This window comes from Coregonus clupeaformis, chromosome 30 (assembly GCF_020615455.1).
Source record: "Coregonus clupeaformis isolate EN_2021a chromosome 30, ASM2061545v1, whole genome shotgun sequence".
Taxonomy (NCBI): domain Eukaryota; kingdom Metazoa; phylum Chordata; class Actinopteri; order Salmoniformes; family Salmonidae; genus Coregonus; species Coregonus clupeaformis.
In genome coordinates, this window is record NC_059221.1 from 51,186,356 (window position 1) to 51,200,423 (window position 14,068).

A 14,068-nucleotide genomic window follows, 5' to 3' on the forward strand; every position below is an offset into this window, starting at 1 on the left:
TTTCCATCTTTCATTCATCCGTCCATCTGATCCTCCTGTGCAGTGCAGCCAGCTGGGTAAATACTGGCTCTGTGTTCTGGATGCGGTGTGTGTTAAAGACTTTTACCTCACCTCTCACTGCCATAGCGTTTCATTTCAACACAGTGATCACTGTGGCCAGCCTTACTAATAAACCCAGCGCATTAGTCAGAGACCACTATGATGACACACCAAATGTGTTTGATGGATCAGTTTTCTCTTCTTCTAATGCCTCTTAAGGGGAAAGTAATCAGATTACATTAAAACATTTGGGTAATCCAAAAGTTACGTTACTGATTACAATTTTGGAGAGGTAACTAATAACGAACAGATTACATTTAGAAAGTAACCTACCCAACCCTGCATACACACGTGCACGCACACACACACACACACACACACATTCACACACACACACACACACACACACAAACAAAGAAGATAAATGGCACTCCAGATCCAGGGAGGTGGAGCAACGTTCATGTAATGCTGACCTATAAAACACTGACTAGAAGACTTCTGTTGATTACCATTCTCAACAGGGGGTATAGCTCAGTGGTAGAGCATTTGACTGCAGATCAAGAGGTCCCTGGTTCAAATCCGGGTGCCCCCTCATTTTCTTTCAAATGTATCGATCACCTGTCTGATAGTTGTTATCAATGGTGGGTTGGTGAATAGTGAACGGTGACTAACTGGGTAGGTAGGGCCAACATACAAAGAAGCCAGCAATGTCACAACATTAAACTAAACATGGGCCCGACTTCAATGCGCATAAATGAAGCTTAATTCCCTTTCTATGCACTTTTCTCTCTACGTGTATTCTGACCTTGAACTTAAGCACGAGAATAGTGTGCTATTCACCTGCTATTTGTTTAGGGTGGGGATCGAATAAATGAAGGTGTGGCGGAGGTGTGTGTACATATATGCTGATTCTGACCTTGACTTCATTCCCTAATAATTCCACCACCTTTAGGTGGGAGGAAACCATGAATAAAGTCTAGAGAACCTACCGGTTCCAAGTGGAAAAAGCATCTACTTTATCTGATAGATATACAGTAACACTATTCTTCATGCACTGTAATTTACAACTTGAAAAGAGCTATTGATAAGAGCTAGGTAAATGAGTAATCTGTTTGGATAAGGGAAATGACACTTGTTTTAGATATATTTTACCTTATTATCGCTAGAGACAAATGTGGAACCAGTCATATGGCAGCAAACTGAAGCATATCAACATATCAACTTTCCTACAGTAAAGTTTATGAAATGCTGTGCCATTATGCAGATTCTCTGGTCTGATGAAACCAAGATTGAACTCTTTGGCCTGAATGCCAAGCGTCACGTCTGGAGGAAACCTGGCACTATCCCTACGGTGAAGGATGGTGGTGGCAGCATCATGCTGTGGGGATGTTTTTCAGCGGCAGGGAATGGGAGACTAGTCAGGATCGAGGGAAAGATGAACTGAGCAAAGTACAGAGAGATCCTTGATGAAAACCTGCTCCAGAGCGCTCAGGACCTCAGACTGGGGCGAAGGTTCACCTTCCAACAGGACAATGACCCTAAGCCGCAGCCAAGAAAACGCAGGAGTGGCTTGGGACAAGTCTCTGAATGTCCTTGAGTGGCCCAGCCAGAGCACCGACTTGAACCCGATCAAACATCTCTGGAGAGAACTGAAAATAGCTGTGCAGCAACGCTCCCCATCCAATCTGACAGAGCTTGAGAGGATCTGCAGAGAAGAATGGGAGAAACTCCCCAAAACAGCTGTGCCAAGCTTGTAGCGTCATACCCAAGAAGACTCAATGCTGTAATCGCTGCCAAAGGTGCTTCGACAAAGTACTGAGTAAAGGGTCTGAATACTTATATAAATGTGATATTTCTGTTTTTTATTTTTAATACATTTGCAACAATTTCTAAAAACCTGTTTTTGCTTTGTCATTATGGGGTATTGTGTGTAGATTAATCCATTTTAGAATAAGGCTGTGACATAACAAAATGTGGAAATATTGAAGGGGTCTGAATACTTTCCCGAATGCACTGTACAAAGTGGGTAAAACAGTATGTAAACATTATTAAAGTGACCAGTGTTCAATGACTCTATGTACATAGTGCAGCAGTCTCTAAGGTGAAGGGTAGAGTACCGGTTGGTAGCCGGCTAGTGACAGTGTCTAAAGTTCAGGGAAGGGTACTAGGCGGAGGCTGGCTAGTGAGAACTGTTTAACAGTCTGATGGCCTGGAGATAGAAGCTGTCTCTCTGTCCCAGCTTTGATGCAACTGTACTGTCTCCGCCTTCTAGATGGTAGCGGGGTGAACAGGCCGTGGCTCGTGTGGCTAAGGTCCTTGATGAACTTCTTGCCCTTCCTGTGACACTGGGTGCTGTAGATGTCCTGGAGGGCAGGAAGTGTGCCCCCGATGATGCGTTGGGCTGACCGCACTACCATCTGGAGAGCCCTGCGGTTGCGGGCGGGGCAGTTTCTGTACCAGGCGGCGATACAGCCTGACAGAATGCTCTCTCAATGGTGCATATGTAGAAGTTTGTGAGGGTCTTAGGGTGCCAAGACACATTTCTTGACCACTCTGTCAGTGTGAAGGGACCATTTCAGGTCCTATGTGATGCGCACGCCGAGGAACTTTTGAAGGCCCTCAGATCAATCCCCCCTCCCAAAAATATACAAAATATTTGTTTTCTTTTTTTTGGAACTCAGTCGGGGTCTCAATTTACTGTTGCGAGTTAGAATAGTAGAATAGACAAGGTGCTATTTTGACATTTGGTTGTGCATCAGCAGTATTTCTCTTGTTATGTTAGCCCATGTCAGCTAACATATTTTAGATTGTTAAGTTAGTTTAGCTGCCAGCTATTTAACTTGTTATCATGGTTGAACGACTGGGGGGCCCCCATTGATTTTGTTATTCAGTCTCACTCAGATATCAAACATTTCTCTCCACCCTATGGCAAAATGTGTAGAATTGCATGAAATGAGTTCTAAAATTGCTCAATCTTCTCTCCGCTCCATGGCTAAATGTGTAGATTTGCAGCAAGGTTTGGCAGCAATGGTAGTAGCTACAGACAATGACAGACACATTTTTTGTTTGTTTCATAATAGTACAGTTCCATTTCCATAATAAACAACCCTGGACAGGTTCATCACCCTTGTCTAATTTACCCCTAATATATACAACAATCAATCCCTAATATATACAACAATCAATCCCTAATATATACAAGGCAATCCAAATATGATACACAATAGGCACCAAAAGTCATCCCATATACTATCCCGAGGCATTTTCTTCTCATCCACATACTGTAGTCTTAGACTGCAGACATGCTACTATTTAGCCATTTTATGTGTGAGAACTTGAAAATGATCATGGAGGTTATGAATTTCAAGTTCTTTGGAAGACTATTCCAAAGAATGTCAGAAAACAAATTAGTCCAAAACGGTTTCTTTCCCCATACCACTCTTAAATCTGAAAGGAACAATGTTGGTTTCACTCCTTCTAGTGGAATAGTTATGGTTATCCCTGACTAAGTTAAAGTAGTTACATAGGTACTTGTGGACCATACAGTGGACAATCTTATGTACAAGACACAATTTAAAAGACAATAGCAATGGGCACTCATAATATCAGCTGGCAGTCTAAAACTTGTTACCTGATCATAACTGTTACAGTAAATTGGTTAAGTTTATTACTGTCAGACATTGTTGCCATCATACTATTAGGCCTATATTTATTGTACATGGTATAACCCATCGGATTATCTTTCATTTAGGACAAACTAGCTGTTAAAATGGTACCCATTCCTTCAAATCCCTTGTGTAGAAAGTGTAGGAGACATGCCTGATGGAAGGTAATTCATTGTATTGCAGGCCTATTGTATTCCTGCAGTCAGAGTCATTCTCTAGTCATTCACACGTTTCTATCACCACCAGATTTACTTTTGAAATTCTGAGGCACGCAATCTCCTTGTTGTGATGCAAATTAACCTAAATGTAATTTCAAGTGGCTGGGGTGTGGTAAGGCCTGCAGAGGTGTTTTTTTGCAGTCTTCCGAACAGACCCTTTCGCACGTTTTTTGGTTTCCGTGGTCACGCTTTTAACAACATTCTCCACCCTTAATTGTGTCATCACCAAGGCCCCACCATAAACGGCTCATGTAAATGGATTAACCTGCTCGAAATGTGTAATGTGAGTGGTTATTGTTGTTGTTATATAGCAAATGCACGAATGAAATTCACGACAGGACTAGTTTTACTATCTGAGGTTTACCACTGTGACCAAACCCATCTTTTTATCTAATGTGTTTAGGGTGCACGCATGTTCATAACATATATATTTATATATTGATAGTCTATCTAAAATACTGTGTGTACTGTACTGAAAGCACCCAGGAAACGCTTGTATTTGTCGCCTCTTAGTGGAGGAAACGAATGCACGGTTTGCGCTCTCCAAACAGACGAACATGTCTTGAAAAACGTCGATAAACCATGAAATACATTATTATTTTTTTACCGAAAATAACAACTGTACGGCATAAAATAATGTTTTCCTAATTTATGAACACAATTTACGATATCCTTAGAATAATGAGCTTTTATATTCCATTCGTGGTACAGCGGGGGTATAGCTCAGTGGTAGAGCATTTGACTGCAGATCAAGAGGTCTCCGGTTCAAATCCGGATGCCCCCTATTTTGAACCCGCTAACGCGCGAGCTGTGGAGAGGCTGGTGTAAGCAAGACTAGGAAAGTGTAGTGTAGCTGCTAAAAACAATTCGGTAAAAAGACCTTGGATTGCTGATGCTATGTATTTAAGCAATGAGGTATATGGCCAATATACCATGGCATAGGGCTGTTCTTAGGCACACTGCAATGCAAACCCCCGAGGTGTCTTACATTTAAGTCATTTAGCAGATGCTCTTATCCAGAGCGACTTACAATTAGTGCATACATTATATATATATTTTTTTCATACTGGCCCCCCCCCGTGGGAATCGAACCCATAACCCTGGCGTTTCAAACGCCATGCTCTACCAACTGAGCTACATCCCTTAATGCTATTATAAACTGGTTACCAACGTAATTAGAGCAGTAAAAATAAATGTTATGTCATACCCATGGTATATGGTCTGATATACCAAGACTGTCAGCCAATGAGCATTCATGGCTCAAACCACCCAATTTATAATTGCCATTATGAACTGGGTGGTTCGAGCCCTGAATGCGCATTGGCTGACAGATGTGGTATATTTAAGCAATAAGGCATGAGGGAGTGTGGTATATGGCCAATATACCACGGCTAAGGGCTGTTCTTATGCAACATGGAGTGCCTGGACACAGCCATTAGCCGTGGTATATAGGCCATATACCACAAACCCCTGAGGCGCCTTATTGCTATTATAAACTGTCTACCAACGTAATTAGAGCAGTAAAAATACATGTTTTGTCATACCCGTGGTATGTCAGCCAATCAGCATTCAGGGCTCGAACCACCCTGTTTATAATTAAGCAATAAGACAAGGGGGTGTGGTATATGGCCAATATACCACGACTAAGGGCTGTTCTTATGCATGACGCAACACGGACGTAATTACTGCTCTAATTACGTTGGTAACCAGTTTATAATAGCAATAAGGCACCTCTGTATATGGCCAATATACCACGGCTAAGGGCTATTCTTATGCACGACGCAACGCAGAGTGCCTGGATACAGCCCTTAGCTGTGGTTTATTGGCCATATACCACAAACCCCCGAGGTGCCTTATTGCTATTATAAACTGGTTACCAATGTAATTAAAGCAGTAAAAATAAATGTTTTGTTATACCAGTGGTATAAGGTCTGTTATAAACTGGGTAGTTCGAGCCCTGAATGCTCATTGGCTGACAGCCATGGTATATCAGACCATATACCACGGCTGTCAGCCAATATATCAGACCATATACCACGGCTGTCAGCCAATGAGCATTCAGGGCTCGAACTACCCAGTTTATAACATACCTTATACCACTGGTATAACAAAACATTTATTTTTACTGCTCTAATTACGTTGGTAACAATAAGGCACCTCGGCAACCCCACAAAATTCACATAGAAATGTGAGTTATAGATCTGTCATTCTCATTGAAAGCAAGTCTAAGAAGTGGTAGATCTGCACTATTTCTATGCTTCCAGTTCTTAAGTTTAGTTTTTTTAGTCTTTTACGTTCGGTTTTGTACACCAGCTTCAACCAGCTGAAAATACAATATAAAAAATGGTACAGTGATTCTCTACACATTGCTTGTTTAAGCAAACTGGAAACGGCGGAGCGATTTCTGCATAGCACACCTTATAGGAAAATATTTTAATATATTTTTCCATTTTTATGTTTAGCTCAATAATTATGCATTAAGGTGTATGTAATAACATAAACCTGGCAAAAACAAATGTAGACATTAATAAATCAATTTATATAGCTTCCAAAATATTTTTTACAATGGTTGGGGAGTGCCGAGATGGAGTTGAGGTGGCTTCAAAACAGCACACCTGTCAGTCATCTAGTGCAGTGGTTCCCAACCAGGGGTACTAGGACCCCTGGGGGTACTTGGCCTATCCATGGAGGATACTTGAGAAGACTCATTAAACCATAGACCTACAGGTAAAATTCACGGGGTACTCCGGGCAGAGCAAAGTTCAGTTGGTGGTACAGTAACCAAAAAAGGTTGGGAACCATTGATCTAGTGTATATACAGGACCAGTCAAAGGTTTGGACACACCTACTCATTCAAAGGTTTTTCTTTATTTTTTACATTGTAGAATAATAGTGAAGACATCAAAACTATGAAATAACACATACGGAATCATGTAGTAACCAAAAAAAGTGTTAAACTAAAATATATTTTTTTACCTCATGAAGCTGGTTGAGAGAATGCCAAGAGTGTGCAAAGCTGTCATCAAGGCAAAGGGTGGCTATTTGAAGAATCTCAAATAAAATATATATTTTGATTTGTTTAACACTTGTTTGGTTACTACATGATTCTATATGTGTTATTTCATAGTTTTGATGTCTTCACAATTATTCTACAATGTAAAAAATAGTAAAAATGAAGAAAAACCCTTGAATGAGTAGGTGTGTCCAAACCTTTGACTGGTACTGTATATACTGAACAAAAATAAAAACATGTAACGTGCATTTTATCATGAGCTGAAATAAAAGATGAGGAGTATTCTGTAGATGAGGAGTCTGTAAAAAGCCCTTTTGTGGGGAAAAACTCATTATGATTGGCTGGGCCTGGCTCCCCAGTGTGTTGACCTGGCTTCCAAGTGGGTGGGCCTATGCCCTCCCATGGCTGCACCCCTGCCCAGTCATGTGAAATCCATAGACTAGGACCTAATATATTTATTTCAATTGACTGATTTCCTTCTATGAAGTGTAACTCAGTAAAACCTTTGAAATTGTTGCATGTTGCGTTTATATTTTTTTGCAGTACATAAATCATTGGTTCAGACATTCCCAAATTGTTCCATCTGTAATTCCCCTACTACAAAGGCAGCAGCCCAGTCAACAGTTTATCAATAACATTTATTTGAAAACAAATATTTTGTACACTGTAAAATACATAGCGACTGTATATGTATAAAAAATACATGATTAACCTGTTTTAAAACCAGACAATACTTGTTTGTTATCTTACTTTTTTAACAGCAAGCATGCTACTATTTTTCACTGTCAAGCAACTCCCTTTTCCTTCTTTGATATAAATACTTCAAGTAATTTGTGCATTGATAGGTTAGAAGGCTGAGCACCAGTGTGATCAGCATTAGGTCTGGCCTCTTTTAACCAGTTGTACTGTGGTCAGAAGTACAAATCTGTATGTTAAAGAAATCAGATGCAACCTCCCATTCTATCTCTGTTGAGTTCATGAGGACAAGAGGCTTCAATACTGTGATAAGTCACTAGTCAGCTTATGTGGGACATACTGTGTCACCCTTATAGAATCAGGTCTGACAGGTAGGGATTCTTATGTAAACATGGTGGACCTCTAGAACGGAGTCTCACACACACAGATGCTAACGCACATGCACACTGGCACACCCTGGCATGCCTAGTTGAGGTTCTGCCAAGTTCCTCCAGGCCTCCTCTATCCCGAGGCAGACCTGGACCCTGGTCAGCCCTTGCAGACACACTAAGGGCTGGGTAAGGCATGAGGGTGACAGGGCAGGTCTGGGGCCAGCCCTGGGGCTCAGAGGGGCAGTGTCACTACAGATAGTGGAGGTCCTAATCTGGGCACTGTGGCTTCGGCTGCGACGTCTGAGAGGTTGTGTTTGTTGGGTCAAAGGATAGCTGTCCTGGTTCCAATTGGGATGAGCCAACGGAAGGAGTTCTAACTGGCCAGTACACGAGACCTCATCCAGTCCAGACTGGCAGGTAGTCTGGAGGTTAGGAGAAAGAGATGGAAATAGTTTTGAAAATGTAATTGTGTTTGAGTGACTTAAGGTTATTTATGATGGGAATGTTATAACAGACAGACACACAGAGAGAGGAGGCCCAGGTGTGTCTGTAGTTACGCAGTGTACTCACCCCTCCCCCGTGAGGGCGCAGCAGGCCTGTACGTGCCAGGAGTGGGCTGTGATGGAGCTGAGGGTGAGGCACTGGGAGATCTCTGCAACCGTCATAGAGTCCTTCATGTCCTGCTTGTTGGCCAGAACTAGAATCGCAGCATTCTGTAGGTCCTACACACCAGTCAGGCAGGACAGGAGAGATAAGCAGGGTTACATTCTGTAGGTACAACACACACCAGTCAGACAGGAGAGATAAGCAGGGTTACATTCTGTAGGTACAACACACACCAGTCAGACAGGAGAGATAAGCAGGGTTACATTCTGTAGGTACAACACACACCAGTCAGACAGGACAGGAGAGAAGCGAGATAGGCACGGTTCTCGTTTTTATATTCAACATATTTACACATCTGAGAGCTTCCTGTGGAAATCTACAGAATTTCACCGCTGTGACGTCTCAGATAATAGAAAAGAGCAGTGTCAGCGGAACGGAAACTGAACAGCTCAGCTGTCAATGCACTGATTCACACAGGGAAAATGGTGAAACAACCCATCATGGTTTTGTAATCAGTTTGTTTGTTAGTGGTGATATGAGTCATCTTGAGAGCATGAACAGAGCTCACGCGTCAATATGTTAAAGCTGCAATATGTAACTTTTTGGGCGACCCGACCAAATTCACATAGAAATGTGAGTTATAGATATGTCATTCTCATTGAAAGCAAGCGGTTTTATACACCAACTTCAAACAGCTGAAAAAACAATATTTCTGGTTATAAAAATATTTTTCACAACGATTTTCTACACTATATTTGCTTGTTTTGTCACATAAACTGAAATTAGGTGAACAATTATAATTTTTTCAAACAGGAAATGGCGGAGCGATTTCTGCATATTGCACCTTCAAAAAGCTACATAAGGTGAGTGACAATGGAACATGTAAACAACCTAGAAAACGAAGTGCCCTTGTTTTAAAAAGTAATCCTCACTCATTCACCTGTTGATACAATAAGGAAATACCAATCGGCTAATATTTCCAGTGCATCATTTACAGGAAAAAGGAAGTTAAGAATGAATAGGGTGCATTCTTGTATTTGAAACTGGTATTCAGAAAAAATATCTAAACAGTGAGGTTGAACTGAACCCCCTCTCCCCACTTCCCCTGATCCCCCCCCAAAAAACAGGTGGTTGTTACCTCATGTGCAAGCATGCGGTGAAGTTCATCTTTGTTCAGAGTTAGGCGCTCACGGTCTGTGCTGTCCACAACCAGAATCACAATCTGAAGAGAGACAAAACAATCAAGCCAACTGAATACACTTGCCAAAGGGGACCAACTTACTCACTTAACTGTACCTCTGGCTCTGAGTGCTCTCATCTCATAACTGTTGAATATGATTTCAGTAACAGTCTGAGTATGAGTGTTAGAGGGATACTCAGGACAGCAGACTGACATGGTTGGTTCTGTAACAGATGATGTAATAGTCTTCCCATGCTTTATCAATGACAACAACAATCATCTGCTGGTTAATGTGTAATAACTCAGTGTTGGCCTGATCGCTGGACAGCTGAAAAACATATTGTCGCCAGCTGTAGCTATTCAGAGAGTCTTGGAGGGAAAGGGAAGTTCAAGCAAAAAGTGTTTAGGCATTAACACCTTCATCAGGGTTCTATTTCTACTCTAGCTGTAACTGGCCAGAAACCAACACACAAGTGCACACTTTGTTACGTAAACGAAAACACACATGCTGTACCTCGACAAAGACTTTCTGCTGAACACACACCAACAGATCCGTACCTCTGTGTTGCAGTAGTAGGAGTTCCAGCTGGCTCTCAGGCTTTCCTGGCCTCCGATGTCCCACACCAGGAAGCGGGTCTTGCGTACAGAGATCTCCTCTACGTTACTGCCAATGGTGGGGGAGGTGTGGACCGCCTCTTTGGTAAGGCTGAGGGGACAGAGTGATTGATATGACTAAGTGATTATAAATATAATTTGCATAAATCTGATCATGAACTATACAAATCTATTTTGATATCACTCACAATTGGTAGAGGATAGTGGTCTTCCCAGCATTGTCCAGGCCCACTATAATCACTTTGTGTTCTATGAGAGAACAAAAGAGAAAAGTAGTTCACACACTTCTACATAACAAACACACGGATTGCCATTCACATATATGTGACCCCAAAGCTAATCAATCATCACTATGATAACACATCTAACTGATGGACTCTCTTTGAAGAGTCTAGTCATGCATTAAAATACCAGATCTGAAAAACATGTGCAGACGTTCTTTATTATCCAAAGGGACAAAACCTCTCTGTGTTTGTTTGCAGTGTTACTATTAGGTAAAACAAGGACCATTTGACCCCGATAGTCAACCCCAGCGATCTATACCCTGCCATCATCTCATCAACGAGGTAAACAGTACTGCTTGACAAAATGTTATTGGTTGCATAATATTACTGCAATTCACCATCACTAACGCTACATAGAAAACAGATAATTACACGGGACACGTGTGCAGAACGTTGACACAGTGAACAGAACATCCAGTATGGACTAGCTCGTGTCTGACAGAAATTAACCAGTTATTGGAAGGTGCCCGGTGTGGTTAGAAACTTAGCTAACTAGGCTTATTGAAGCACAATGAGTTTGCCGAAATTGACCATTATTGAAGCTGTCACTAACGTTATTGAAAATCAGCAACCAAATGTTGAAACAAAAACAACTTGTGTCTAACAGCTTTTCTTGCGTTTTCTCCGAATTTAAGTCCAGTCCATAACAATACTGTGCTACAAAGCAGCTAACGTTAGCAAACCAATCAAGCAGAAATGATCAGGCACTGAGTGGAGATTACTTAAGAGCAACAATAATAGCAGTAAATTAGCTAAATGTATCCAGGCACACAAATGATTACCTCTGTCTCCGAAGACAGTCATCAGCTTGGTAAAAAGTAGTCCCATATCCACCGGTGATGAGAATGAAGACAACTCAGTGTCAAAATATTTCAAACACAGCAAATCAGATAGCTGTTAACCGTAGTTGGTTAGCTAACACAATAGGCACCCCACACTTCGAGCAAAGATAGCTAGCTAAATTACTGTACTGATAACTAACCCTGTGCTGTGATTCGAGGCTATTAAGCCAGCTACCTTGAAAAAAATAGGTAGCACAGCCTAGAAAGGTATTTTTCTTACGTTCGTCGACACAAACAAAACTAGATGTGTCCATGCGTTGTCTATCGATACCAAATTGATTCTGCGATCAAAATAGGCAATGCATTCGTTTACTTAGCTAGCTAGATTTTTGGGGGATGATTGGAGCGAGTCACGGAAAAAGGCGGGGCAAAGGAATTCCTCAGTTTAAAAGAGGGCGTGGCCACGCTTCTGTAACAAAACATGACGAATGAAATGAGAACTCTGACGAATGGGAGGGGAACGCAAAACGCATCAACCCATATATGGACGCGGAAGGACATAATAGTTCCTCAAGCCTCATTTCAACAGGTGAATTCTACATATTTATCAGTGGTGTAAAGTACTTGAGTAAAAATACTTTAAAGTACTACTTAAGTAGTTTGTTTGGGTATCTGTACTTTACTTTACTATTTATATTTTTGACAACTTTTACTTCACTACATTCCTAATGAAAATAATGTACTTTTTACTCCATACATTTTCCCTGACACCCAAAAGTACTCGTCACATTTGTAATGCTTAGCAGGACAGGAAAAGGATTCAATTCACGCGTTTATCAAGAGAACATCCCTGGTCATCCCTACTGCCTCTGATCTGGCAGAGTCACTAAACACACATGCTTTGTTTGTCAATTATGTCTGAGTGCTGGAGTGTTCCCTCTGGCCTTCCGTAAAAAAAATGAAAATGGGGCCATCTGTTTGCTTAATATAAGGAATTTGAAATTATTTGTACTTTTACTTTTACTTTTGATACTTAAGTATATTTGAGCAATTACATGTACTTTTGATACTTAAGTATATTTAAAACCAAATACTTTTAGACTTTCACTTTTACTTGAGTCATTTTCTATTAAGGTATGTTTACTTTTACTCAAGTATGACAATTGGGTACTTTTTCCACCACTGATGTTTATTAATAGGAACCAAAAGTGAAACAATGACCGTGACATTCCACTGGAATGTCCTTTTTATTCCTGTGATTGAGATTGTGTTTATCATAAACTTCAGGGCATGACTTTTCCAATTTGAAGTGCGATAGTCTCACAACCTCAGGCGCTAAGAAATCTGGATCATTATTTCACAACAGTGCAGTGGGTAATGTTCTTGCGTGTAACCTCACCCATGGGCACACACTGGTCATTTCTTGAACTGCATTGTTGGTTAAGGGCTTGTAAGTAAGCATTTCACGGCAAGTCCTACACCTCTTGTATTTGGCGCATGTGACAAATAAAAATGGATTTGATTCGATTTAAATTAAATTAAATTAAACCAACTTGGAATAGACGTTGAATTGACATCTGTGCCCAGTGGGCAGGGTCACTAGCTGATCCTCTTCAATCACATGAATATCCATAAATTGTTTTAAAAACGGCACTCTGCACTCATATCTTAGTTGCCCAGTAAAGTAAGTCCCGTGTACTTTGCTCAAGCCTCATTTCAGGGGAATTCTACAGGTGAGATTTATTGATAGCAACAGAAAGTAAAACAATGACTGTGACATTCCCCTGGAATTCCCTTTCTATTCCTGTGTATGAGAATGTTTTTGAATAAACTTCAGGGCTTGACTTACCCAAGTTAAAATGTCCTCTAGTGGTAGAAGTGACACAACATCAGACCTCTGCTTAGAAGTCTGGATCTTTATGGCACTGCAGGGAGTAATGTGTTTGCCATGTAACTTCAGGATCTCTAGCTGTTACACTTCACATTCATATATTTAAAAAACTGTACTATAACACTCATATCTTAGTTGCCCCGTGAAGTGTATGCCCCATTGCCCCTACTGAATATCATAGCCGGATCCCACCTGAATATTGCCAACACTGACATTCACCCTAAACAGAACACTAATCAGGCCTCTATTTATTTACATGGGATTCACTCAATAATAGTGTAATGGTAGGACTCAGTCAGGGATCACTCTCTGGGTCATGGTGTGGGCATTGAGGAAAGCCTGAAAAACTATGCAACATATGATCGCAGATTCAGGAAGAGGGACCACCACACCCAAACTTCAAGATATTTACTTAACTACTTCCTCCTATAGAACATTATATGGTTCTTCCTTCCTTTTAAAATGTCTTAAAAAAAAAACGTTTCCTGATAATAATCAGTGATCTCATTTCAACAATGAAAGGAGTGACACAATGAAATTCCCAAGCATCTTTTTTTTCTGATTAAAATTTTAATTAAAATACGAATTCATCCACAGTTTAAAAATGAAATGCAGAAAAAGCAAGATGTAGCTACAATCAGGCACCAATGATACATGTTCTTTCATATTTTTAACAATTGCGAGAACGCAACAATAAACATTATTTAC

General features: G+C 40.8%; 1 protein-coding gene and 2 non-coding genes across 4 annotated transcripts; 2 read left to right on the top strand and 1 right to left on the bottom strand.

Annotated features, from left to right (window-relative positions):
- The first annotated feature begins 559 nt into the window (after positions 1-559).
- Positions 560-631, top strand: trnac-gca. Its single transcript has one exon. It is a non-coding gene; the product is annotated as a tRNA-Cys (tRNA).
- A 4,003-nt stretch (positions 632-4,634) lies between these two features.
- Positions 4,635-4,706, top strand: trnac-gca. The gene has a single exon. It is a non-coding gene; the product is annotated as a tRNA-Cys (tRNA).
- A 2,842-nt stretch (positions 4,707-7,548) lies between these two features.
- Positions 7,549-11,896, bottom strand: LOC121569503 (ADP-ribosylation factor-like protein 5B). 2 transcript variants are annotated; one of them, XM_045209344.1, is made up of 6 exons: positions 11,750-11,896; positions 10,592-10,652; positions 10,347-10,494; positions 9,747-9,830; positions 8,573-8,724; positions 7,549-8,424 (listed from the first exon to the last, which is right to left on the bottom strand). In XM_045209344.1, exons 1-6 carry the CDS (start codon positions 11,781-11,783, stop codon positions 8,376-8,378), a joined length of 528 nt encoding a protein of 175 aa, XP_045065279.1. In that variant the 5' UTR covers positions 11,784-11,896; the 3' UTR covers positions 7,549-8,375. The 2 variants fall into 2 exon arrangements, with proteins under 2 accessions (XP_045065279.1, XP_041736453.1); XM_041880519.2 differs by having other exon boundaries at positions 11,470-11,875.
- Between the last annotated feature and the right edge of the window lie 2,172 nt (positions 11,897-14,068).